This window comes from Mytilus edulis, chromosome 10 (assembly GCF_963676685.1).
Source record: "Mytilus edulis chromosome 10, xbMytEdul2.2, whole genome shotgun sequence".
Classification (NCBI taxonomy): Eukaryota; Metazoa; Mollusca; class Bivalvia; order Mytilida; family Mytilidae; genus Mytilus; species Mytilus edulis.
In genome coordinates, this window is record NC_092353.1 from 3317889 (window position 1) to 3329910 (window position 12022).

Consider the following 12022-nt stretch of genomic DNA (forward strand, 5'->3'; position numbering starts at 1 on the left):
CTATATGTCCCCATTCATATGCATTGATCATCAAGAAAAATGGGGGGTTCCAACCCCCAGAACCCCCTCTCGGGGTCCGCCACTGACCTGTTAAAGTCTGGAACATTTTTTAACATCTCTATAGATAAACATCCTTTTGTATTATAAACAAAACTATGGTTTAAAATCTCTGTATAAATATTGATAATGTTTTTACTTTTTGTTGTGTGTATTAAGCTTATTTCATTATCATATTTATACCAACATCATTTTGTTTTTCAGACATTCCATATTTCTGTCCACATGAAATCACCATATATTGTCATTCCACAAACAGGAACACTAAGTGATAGTGAAAGGTAAATATGTTTAAGTCCTGTGAGTGAAGAAAAGTGAAAAATCTGTGACCTTTTTGAACTTTTGCTCTTGTGAATTTTTCAAACCTCCCTATATTCAATTTTTCTAAACCTAATTAGTGTTACTTGTTTTACAAAAATATTGAGTTTCCAATTTCAGATAACAATACCCAGGTGTTGTGAAATCAAGCATCTTTTTTATGCCCCTTTTATTATGCCCCATTTATGGGCATTATCTTTTCTGGTCTGTGCGTCCAATTGTCTGTTTGTCCATCCGTCTGTCCCACTTCTGGTTAAAATTTTTAGTCAAGTTAGTTTTTGATGAAGTTGAAGTCCAATTAACTTGACACTTAAACATGTTCCCTATGATATGATCTTTTTAATTTTAATGCCAAATTAGAATTTTTACCCCAATATCACAGTCCTCTGAACATAGAAAATAATAGTGTGAGTGGGCCATCCGTGTACTATGGCACATTCTTGTTATGTAAGTTAATAGCTGCTTTTATCTACTGAAAAGAATTGAAAATAAAATGGGTCTTCATGCTGAAATTTATCATTTTGTTTTTCATTGAAAAGTAATGCTAAAATTTATCAAAAATTTAAGAAATTTTGACGATAGCAATTAGTCCTATCCAAGAAACTTATTTATAATTTTTTTTTTTGTTAAGTCTGTTGAATGTGTAATCAATTTTGTTTTGCAGGGAAGGTCATGTATTGGTTATAGATCTGGGAACATTTACTGTAAGGAGTGATTTACAGGACAAAGACAAAACACTAGAGGTACATTTACTATAGTTACTACTAAAGTCAGCATTATTTCAAGTTTTTTGACATTTAAAAAAAAAACAGCTTTGAAAAACCCATAAGTACAAGAAAATCTATGATGTACAGATACTTTAAATTATTGCAAGGAATGATTCAACTGAACATTCAGGTATCTGATACATACATACCTATAATAGTTTACTTTTATAAATTGGATGGAAAGTTGTCTAATTGGCACTCATACCACATCTTCCTATATCTATATACATTAGTATATAGATTCTCCTGAAATTGCAATTATTAATTTTGCATTAGTGTCCATTTTAAAATAATCTACATAATTCCTGAGGTTACATTAATTGAAAATTCTTATATGATTATACAAATTGCAGACTTTTTATGATTAGATATAAGAAGATGTGGCATGGGTGCCAATGAGACAACTTTCCATCCAAGTCATAATTTATAAAAATTATCATTATAGGTCTAAGTACGTTCTTCAACAAGGAGACCTGGTTCACATCGAACAACAAGCTATGAAGGGCCCCAAAAAATTACTAATGTAAAATCATTCAAACAGGAAAATGTCCCGGTCTAATCTATATAATCAAAGAGCTGAAGAGCTCTGAAGGGAAAAGACGGCCAATGTTCCAATTTATAGGGGGGTATCTTTTGATAGTCTACATAGAAAGAATGAGCAAAAGAACAGCTAGAACATATAGAAAGGCTGACAATAATGAAACTAATTGTTGTTTATTGTTATTTCATTTCCTTAGTCAAGAATTCATCATAGAGACAATTTGGACCAATGAGCTCTGCACCTTCTAAATCAAAACATTTGATTTATTATAAGTTGGGAGTTAATTATCTAAAATTCAATTGAATTTAACAACAACTACATTATATTTTAAAATTTTAATTATGTACAACTGAACATCATGCTAAGACTATTCTCAATTTTTTGTAACAATATTCTCAAGAAAGTGAGGACTGAAAAATCTATTCAGTTTTAATTTTCCATTGATAAAGTTCCCAGTTACAACTCTCATCACAGGGATACATGTACTTATAAAATCAAATATGATTGATATACAAGAGGCTCTCAAGAGCCTGAATCGCTCACCTGAATTTTTTTGGTTTAATCTCATATCAATGATTATTTTGGCTTTTCAATTTATTTAAATGTTCTTTGAATCGTCCTATTTTCTTCAAAAGCAAAAAAAAAATCATTTTCTCCTATGTTCTATTTTAGCCATAGGAGCTATGTTTCTTGACATACAAGGAAATGAAATATAAAATTTACACTAGATACTCTGAAACTCTTAAACTCATTTAGCCTAAGTTTGGCTGAAATTGATACAGCAGTTTCAAAGGAGAAGATTTTTTAAAGTAAGTCAACATGATGAACAAATTGTGAAAAAAGTCTTTAAAGGGCAATAACTCCTTAAGAGGTCAATTGACAATTTTGGTCAAATTGACTTATTTGTAGATCTTACTTTGCTTAACATTTTTGCTATTTACAGTTTATCTGTATCTATAATAATATTCAAGATAATGACCAAAAACTGCAAAATTTCCTTAAAATTACCAATTAAGTGGCAGCAACCCAACAATGGTTTGTTTGATTCATCTGAAAATTTCAGGGCTGATAGATCTTGACCTAATGAACATTTTTACCCCAATCAGATTTGCTCTAAATGCTTTCGTTTTTGAGATACAAGCCAAAAACTGCATTTGACCCCTATGTTCTATTTTAAGTAACGGCGGCCATGTTTTTTGACGGATCAAAAATCGAAGCACACACTTTGTGCAGGATACTCTAAGGAACAATCATGCTAAGTTTCATTCAAATCCATTCAGTAGTATCAGAGGAGAAGATGTTTGAAAAATTGTTAACGACGACGACGACGACGACGACGACGGACACCAAGTGATGAGAAAAGCTCACATGGCCTTTTAGGCCAGGTGAGCTAAAAAGCTGTGTGAAGTTTGTTTCCAGATCCCACATTTTGATATATCTGTAAAATTCATGAATAAATAGCTTTAAACTACAAAAAGCAATATTTAAAAAAAAAAATGAGAAAAAAATGACCACTACAATAATTATGTTGGTACACAAAATTATTTTTTAATTGATGACTACTTATCATATATATACTTAATGTGACATTTTTAGTGTTCATATACATTAACTTTCATTTTAGTGGGTAATTACTCATCAATTGAGGTGCTCCTTAATTGGAGAAAGATTCTAAAAACATTACTTTACAGAAAGAATGAAAACTGCAGTTGCTCTCCCCAATCTCAATAGGTATAAACTACAAAAAGCAACATTTTTTTTTTTTTTTTTTTTTTTTTTTAACCATTCCAATAATTATGCTGGTACACATTTTTTTTTATATAGAAGACTACTTTTCATATACTAAATGTCACATTTTAAATGTTCAGAAACATTTACTTTGATTTTATTGTAAAATTACTCATCAATTGAGGTGCTCCTGAATTGGAGGAAGATTCTAAAAACAGAACTTTACAGAAACAATGAAAACTGCCGTTTCTCTCCCCAATCTCATGTATCCCCATTGACACTGTTTACCGCGAAAGTTGACCTACATATTATCTGATTATAGCCTCAGATTCAAGCATTTCATGTTGGTGTGTGAATCATCTTCACTACAGCAAACATCATTAGGTTTATATTTAACAAATACGGATTTTAAATTAGTATACAAGTACTGTGAATGATTTTTATAATGAATAAAGGATATCCCTGTGTAGTGTGGCATTCTAACAATGACGTCACTAGGTTAGATATATTTAGAATATTTCGTAATACTGATTTTTCCGGACTGTAAAAGAAACGTATATAGTGTAAGGGAAAGCTCAATATACGATAATTTCATGAGAAACAGAAGGGAAATGTGTAAAAAATGTATTTAAAGTCAATCTGTTCTCCTTGTCATCAATTTCAGTATGACATTTTGAGGGGGTTTCCAAACTATCAAAACAAAATGATTGACGTGAGGGAATGATACTCTGGCCAACCCATTAGGGAATTGACGGCTTGAAGCCGTCTTTCCCCAAAAATGAAAAACAAGAAACACTTGTAAGCCACATCAACAAACGACAATTACTAGACATGGGATTCCTGATTTAGGACAGGTATAAACAATTGCAGCAGGTTTAAACGTTTTAATGGTACCAAACCTTAATCCTCATCTGAATCAATAGTGTAACATCATAACATATAGAAAGACACACTATACAATTTCAATGGAGATAACTTAACTCAATTAAAGATTGTATGAGTTGCAGATTTTTTATGTTTATACAAATTTCAGACTTTTTAAGATAATACAATTGTGTGAACGATTGGTATCCTGAGACTGTTAATTTACTGTTGTTTAAACTTATAGAATCCATCAACAGAGGAACTCCATGAGAAATTGTATGACAAGTTTTTAGTGACAATTACTGAAGTAGAAATCTTAGTGGCTGATTCTAGTAAGTGTATTTTTACTATCCCTAAAAACTTATAGTGTTTAAAATTGCTTATGTTTATTCAAATTTTTTTTTTAGAAATTATCTGTTCAGAAACTTTTATTCAGTTATTGGATGCTTTAATCAAAATAGATTCAAATAAATTGGAACCTGTCTTTAGCTAGACATGGTTCTTGTTCAAGGGCATACAACAAGGTCTTCAGTAATTAAAACTGAAAAAATGGAATGACAAAAATTACAGTCCTGATGGAGATTGATTTGGACAGGTTCCACAGTGCTACCTCAGTATATTTTATACTTCTCTCTTAATTTTCAGATGAGGATTGGCACCTACCATTGACAATGGATAAATCACAGTCCAAGTACCACATCTTACCAAACTCTTCATTAGACATAGCCTTCTACAAAACCAGTATGGCCGATAATTATAACCATCCACAGTACGTAATTTTACTACAATTTTAACAGATAAAGCCTTCAAGTCTGCACATTTTGTCATTCAAACATTGTCCTTCTGCAAATATTTGTAATGGCAGAGAATCAAAATCATTCATAAAGTGAATATATATTAAAAGTATACAAACCAATTTTTGCGTTGTGGCCTTTTTAATTTAATAACACTTTATTTTCACATTTATCTTTATAATTATCTTCCAGCCACAAGTTTGATATAAAGCTCCATTCCTTGACATTGACCGTGACAGATGAACAGTTGTTGATACTGTACATGTTTGTATTCCACTTCCCTAAACCAAAGATTATAGCTTTAGAAGATCAAATGGATTCTGTGGGGACTGTTCCACCTAAACTGGTAAGTTAATAAATTTGAAATTAATTTGTTCATATTTTGAATTGATCTAATTATTTGGGATATATTTAGATTACCATATGCATTGGTCATTCTATATTAGGATGTATTACCTTATTATGCACAGATTCTGTTAGTCATGTATAATTCTATTTTTAGAATTAATAACCTTATTGAGGACAGATTTAGTATGTCATGTATATTATATATATAGAATTGATCACATTGTTCATGATATACTCAGTTTTACTGGTGTGTTCTCATTTCGCCTTAGCTGTGAATTCCAGGTAAAAAAGGTAAAAAATATACTAAGGCCAGATGGGAATTGAACTAAGGCGAAATGTGAATTTAGATAAAAATGTTAAATAAACAAATTAAATCTTTGTGCTTTTATAACAATTTGAACAACATGTAATTAGGGAATTGTTTCTCTTGAATTATTATCTTTAATAAAAGTGACAATTTTTATGATTTCAAAAGTTGTGAAATCAGGAAAAATCTACAATAAAAAAAATGTAGTTGGAAAGTTGCTTCTCTTGAAATATTGTTTGTTTCATATTTAATAAAAGTTGCAACTTTTTTTAATTCATGCAGTTAGAAAAATCAAAATATTGTAATTATCCTTTACATTTTGCAACACAAAAAGTTTAATAGAAATAAAACCCACATATTTTCCCACAGACTTGTTTAATTGCATAACAGAAACTTTAATAAAATAAATATTAAAAAATCTTCAAAACTGTGCTAATTATATGTATTAAGCAAAATCCATGGTATTCAATGACTTGACTTCTTCAAGATTTGAACAAATTACTAATGATTAGTTTATCATGAGATGCACAGACCACTGAGACTGCACAAAACTGCCTTCATTCGAAAGTAGTAGATAAGCACTCTACCAGACAAAACTGCAATCACGTTTACCAAATACTTAACCAAGAATACACACCTTGGAAAACGCACCACAGACTAATGCCTGCACCAAGATAACGTATAATTGTGATATGAAGAGAGGGCAGATACCCACAACAAATCTGGAACCACCACCAGACAGAAGGACCCAGGACAAATAAGCATTTAGAGAGCTGGCATAACAAGCTCAAAAAGAGAGCCAAAACAGCACATCCAAACATATTTTAAATTATCAATGTGTTCAAGAAAGAGCAAGCAGCTTACGAGGCAAAGAAAGTACAGGGTGCAGCAGGTGGCAAGATGAGAGGAAAATCAAAGAAGTATAGATAAATAGAAGAAAGATTCACCACTTTAAAGGAAACCCTACACAAAGATACAAATGACTATATTCAGTACGGTCCAACGATTTACAGAAAAGAGCGACGATTTACAGAAAAGAACCGAAAAGGACCAAAAAGAACCGAAAATGGACCGAAAAGAACCGAAAAGGAATACATATATATTTATTAAATAAAGTTAAAACCATGTATATATACATGGATTTTTTATAGTGTTAAAGTTTTGACTGCCAACAGTCCTTGTTAAGGTAAATATTTAGAAAATTGTTTATCTTTTTATAGGTAAAATACACTAATAAACCTGGAGCGCATAAGTCAATGTCAACACTAGTATTATTGAATTATTAGAGTATATTGCTATTATTTTGTTGCGTGTTTCCTGTAGTATTTTTTCATTACTCATATTACATATCTATTGTCTGTGTATTGCATATTATATATATATTGTTTGTATGGCTATATGCCCTCCTAGGGGCCCTTATTTGGTGAATAAAAAAAAATCTTTTCTATTTTTCTATTCTATAAAATAGGCATCCAACCCTACCTGTAATTTTTCACATACATGTGAGTTAAAATTAGTCCTCTCACAGTATAAGGTTTTCAATGATTTGCAATTTGCTTATTTCCTTCGATTACAAAAAAAATTGATATCCTTTTCGGTTCTTTTCGGTTCTTTTTGGTCCTTTTCGGTCCTTTTCGGTTCTTTTCTGTAAATCGTCGCTCTTTTCTGTAAGTCGTCGAACCCTATTCAGTATGGTGATGCAGCATCTTACATCCTCAAACTTGGAAACTAAATTAACCTTGAGCATTCAAATGCGTATATCAGTGCCTTGTACTTGTATGCTATTTGTCTTTATTTATTCATTAAAATATGAAATGTTCATATCCAATTTGTCATCTCTAATAAGACTTTATTTACAAAATATAACACATGAGTAAAAAAAAAAAAACACTTTCAGAAAAAAAAAGAGCAACTATAAAAAGTGGGACACCAAAAATTAAAAAAAATATCTTTCCTTTAAAAAGTATTTCATGGTAGAATTTGACATCAAAATAACAAATATCAACTAATTGCAATACAAACAAAACATAACATAATCACAATGTTTACAGAAGCTCCCATTTCGCCTTAGTTAATTCTTGTGTACCTGAAAATTTGTACTAAGGCAAACTGGGACTAATTTTCTATATAAATTTTGACAGCTAAGGCGAAATGAGAATAAGCCGTTTTACTTTATATTTCTATTTTTAGGATCCATCAGACATCCAGTTAGAACCAGACATAGCATTGCTAAGAAGGGCAAAAAGAACAATACTGAGTCGTACTGTGATAGAAGCTACTATTCCTGAGGATGAGTCTGTAGCAGATAGACCTTACTATCCCAAGGATGCTGGTATTAAAATCAAATAAATGTCATTCCCTTTTGTGATATAACCCTGCTTATAGACCACACTATCCAAGGGGTGCTGGTAATAACATCATATTATTATCCTTATCATCTTCATTTGATCATACTGCCTACAAAATATTAACATCACAAACAAAATGGTAATACTTGAAAGTGTAAGTTAATGACTTGAATAACATTGCAGCAATATCACAATTTTTTGGTCTTTTTCTAGACTTCAGGACCGGGTGTTTTTAAGCTCGGGATTTCACGATTGATCCTTTCAGGATCCAGGAATTCTTTTTTTCAAGTTTTGGAATTTCGGGATTTAAATTTCTTTAAATTTTTGACCTCAGGATTTCGTATTTTTAAGCCCGGGATTTGGGGATCAGGACCCCTCCAACCCCCCTCTACAGACAAACAACATGAACAGCACTTATAAACGGGGAAATAATAAAATCAATAAACATTGCAATTAAAGACATACCATGCAAAGGTGAAATCATTATTGTGTAATCAGACAAAAAGGACATATGGAAAAGTCCATATACAGTACTTAACATTGGCCTTACAGATTTTTAATTAATTTTAATGTTATGCTTTTAAAACACCCTCAAGAACATACCTAAACTGTCTTTTGTTATTAAAGAAAGACAATATAACTGACAAATAATTTTGTATTTTCAGATGATAATTTTTTCTCTGCGTCTGATGATTCAGAAGATGAGTATGATAAATGGAATAGGTATGTTACTAAGGAAAGTCAGAAGGAGAACGTCATTGTAGGACATGCTATAAAATTGAGAATGAAAATGGGAATGTATCAAAGAGACAACAATCTAACCAAAGGGTCTGCAACAGATCGAGAAAATCATACACTGGGAGTAGGGCTTCAGCTTAGCCCTAAAAAAAATAATTTGTGTTTGAGCTAAGATTTTGAAAAGGGATGGAGTGGATTTCACAAAAAGTCTTACAACTATTATTTAAGCATACTAAATTGTTCTTCAAGTTTTTTGTAAAATGGACTCCTGGTTGTCAAAGGTTAAATAAAGGCACTTAATCATGAAACCTTTGAATGAAAAATCAAAATCTTCCAGATAAGATGTTTATGACAGGCTGTATATTTCAGGTTTCTGCCTGTACGGTCTGTTGAAGATTATTTATCAAACAACAACTGAATGAGGATGTATATTAATGACAATTTTATATTTCAGGTTTCTGCCTGTACGGTCTGTTGAAGATTATTTATCAAACAACAACTGAATGAGGATGTATATTAATGACAATTTTATATTTCAGGTTTCTGCCTGTACGGTCTGTTGAAGATTATTTATCAGACAACAACCGAATGAGGATGTATATTAATGACGGATTTTATATTTCAGGTTTCTGCCTGTACGGTCTGTTGAAGATTATTTATCAGACAACAATCCAATGAGGATGTATATTAATGACGGACTTTATATTTCAGGTTTCTGTCTGTACGGTCTGTTGAAGATTATTTATCAGACAGCAATCGAATGAGGATGTATATTGATGACAGACTTTATATTTCAGGTTTCTGTCTGTACGGTCTGTTGAAGATTATTTATCAGACAACCACCGAATGAGGATGTATATTAATGACGGACTTTATATTTCAGGTTTCTGTCTGTACGGTCTGTAGAAGATTATTTATCAGACAACAACTGAATGAGGATGTATATTAATCAATGATGAACTTTATATTTCAGGTTTCTGCCTGTACGGTCTGTAGAAGATTATTTATCAGACAACAACCGAATGAGGATGTATATTAATCAATGACGGGCTTTATATTTCAGGTTTCTGTCTGTACGGTCTGTTGAAGATTATTTATCAGACAACAACCGAATGAGAATGTATATTCGTATACAGATTGTAGAACTTGTGATACAATTATCATTACAAGAAGCCAAACAAAGAAAGGAATACTTGATGTTTAGACTGGATCCTGTTATTGTTGACATGGCCAGTACAATGTACCTAGATAAGAATGGGAAACCAGTAGACTGTGGATATGCTATGTATGCCAGTGTTGGTGCATTCAAAATGGCTGACAAATTACATCAAAGTATGTTATTATAAACCATAGGAAACATAACTTTACTTTGATAAATGTAGTATTGGGACTTCCATGTTGATAGAGAGATACAAATGCACATTTTATTTTGAAGTATAATTAAAGCATCGGTTTTAAAAAAGAATTTTTAGATTTGTTCATTATTTTGAACTTAATGATAAAATATTTCACTCTGAGATCTTCTCCTTTCGAATATTACTGTAAACCAACTTATTTTCGCGAGCTATTTATTTTTGCGACTTTCGCGAGTAGAAAAACAATGCTAATATAAATTGTCGCGAACATGTAAAACTTAGATCTTTCCTTCAAGTAAATAAGAAAAGCGCGAAATAAAATAGCCGCGAAGTGGCCAAGAAAGGGTAGAACGCGAAATAAAGTATCCGCGAAAATAAGTTGGTTTACAGTAACAGAGTCTTTATTGTTGTGCAGAAACTCCAGATTAGAAGTATAGGATTCGCTGAGTACCTAGTTTAAAAGGAATTCAGATCTATCTGTGTCTACCAGTATTACACTTGGAAATCACCAGCAAATTTGAAACAAATAGAATATATCAAAAGCTCTTTAAAGTTTACTGTTAATCTTAAATAAAAACTAATTTCGTATGCTTTAAATGAAAATGATACTTTATAAACTTAAAACCAAAATGAAAGATACAATGACCTCAGCTATCAGATCAATAGTCATTGTACAAACATATAATGTCTGTTTATTATGATATAATTAGGAATAGTTGTTATAATGAAAGACTCCGTGCCTATGGAGACCAGTAAGTAGACTGTTGGGAAATTTTACTAACTTTTGTTACAGACACTTTTGAAAATGAAGAAGGTATGAGAAAGCCACTTTTTTGGACCCCTAATTTTGAAAATCAAAAAGTATTAGAATTCTACCAAAAGTCATTTGTCTGGCAGATATTTGTATTTATATTTATATTGCAAAACTGCCAAAATTAACCCCATATTCAGATCTTGTCAATAATATTTCTGTATGTACCAAAGCTTTCCTAGCTAAAAGATATTTTACAGCAAAATGTATTATTTGAAGATGTTAATGTGTGTGAAATATCTTTTGGGTACAGCCTTGACTCATACCTATATTAACCAAAATTATGTGTATAAAAGGCCATTATAGGTCAAATATTTTATGTTAACTAGATCATAGTGACATCTGAATCGTCTGAATTATATGAATTTATTCATTTATCAATAAAATTACCGTAATTTGGAAGGCTTGAATACTATTTTTGCAGCTAAAGGGTAAAAAAACTGGCTCTTATCATACTTCTGAGGGATTTTTACATTCTGGAGCAACTTCAAAATTTGTTGGTGTTTCTTGAAAAAGAAACTTCTCATAGCATGATAAGAGGGGTGCTTCTTGGGTGTATTTGCTTGCATATAACTTTATAAATACTAATAGTTTATCAACACTAACTACCCACCCTCATAAGTGAAGTACTTTATATATTACTTATAAACAAACTTATCACTTATAATCATATTCCTTACAGGTCATGTTTTTGTATATTTATATAATATAAATGCTATTGTTTAATTAAAGATGATATTTGTAGACATATTTTCTTGTAACTCATCAGTGTAACAATAGCAATTTAAGATAACTTGATGGGTTTAAATCAAAATTGCTTACAGTAATTGAGATTTGTTTTGTCTTGCCAAAAGTTGTTTTTGGCATTATATATTTTCTTTTATTGTTTATAGCCCATGAGCACATGTTAATTATATAAAATTATACTTATTTGATATTAATCCTAGTTGAATTGGTCCATGCTGCAGGAACAGTTATTTGTAATTTTTAAAAGAGGGAAGAAAGATACCAGAGGGACAGTCAAACTCATAAATCTAAAACAAATT

At 31.2% G+C, this 12022-nt stretch overlaps 1 protein-coding gene across 1 annotated transcript in view; it reads left to right on the forward strand.

Moving 5' to 3' along the window:
* LOC139493161 (intermembrane lipid transfer protein VPS13A-like) overlaps window positions 1-12022 on the forward strand; it is a 148245-nt gene that overhangs the window by 49793 nt on the left and 86430 nt on the right. Inside the window, exons 20-28 of the mRNA XM_071281335.1 lie at window positions 262-338; window positions 1040-1118; window positions 4520-4607; window positions 4921-5044; window positions 5262-5415; window positions 7915-8056; window positions 8738-8795; window positions 9874-10142; window positions 10876-10917. Of these exons, the coding sequence (XP_071137436.1) occupies window positions 262-338; window positions 1040-1118; window positions 4520-4607; window positions 4921-5044; window positions 5262-5415; window positions 7915-8056; window positions 8738-8795; window positions 9874-10142; window positions 10876-10917 (1033 nt within the window). The remainder of the gene's footprint in view (window positions 1-261; window positions 339-1039; window positions 1119-4519; window positions 4608-4920; window positions 5045-5261; window positions 5416-7914; window positions 8057-8737; window positions 8796-9873; window positions 10143-10875; window positions 10918-12022) is intronic.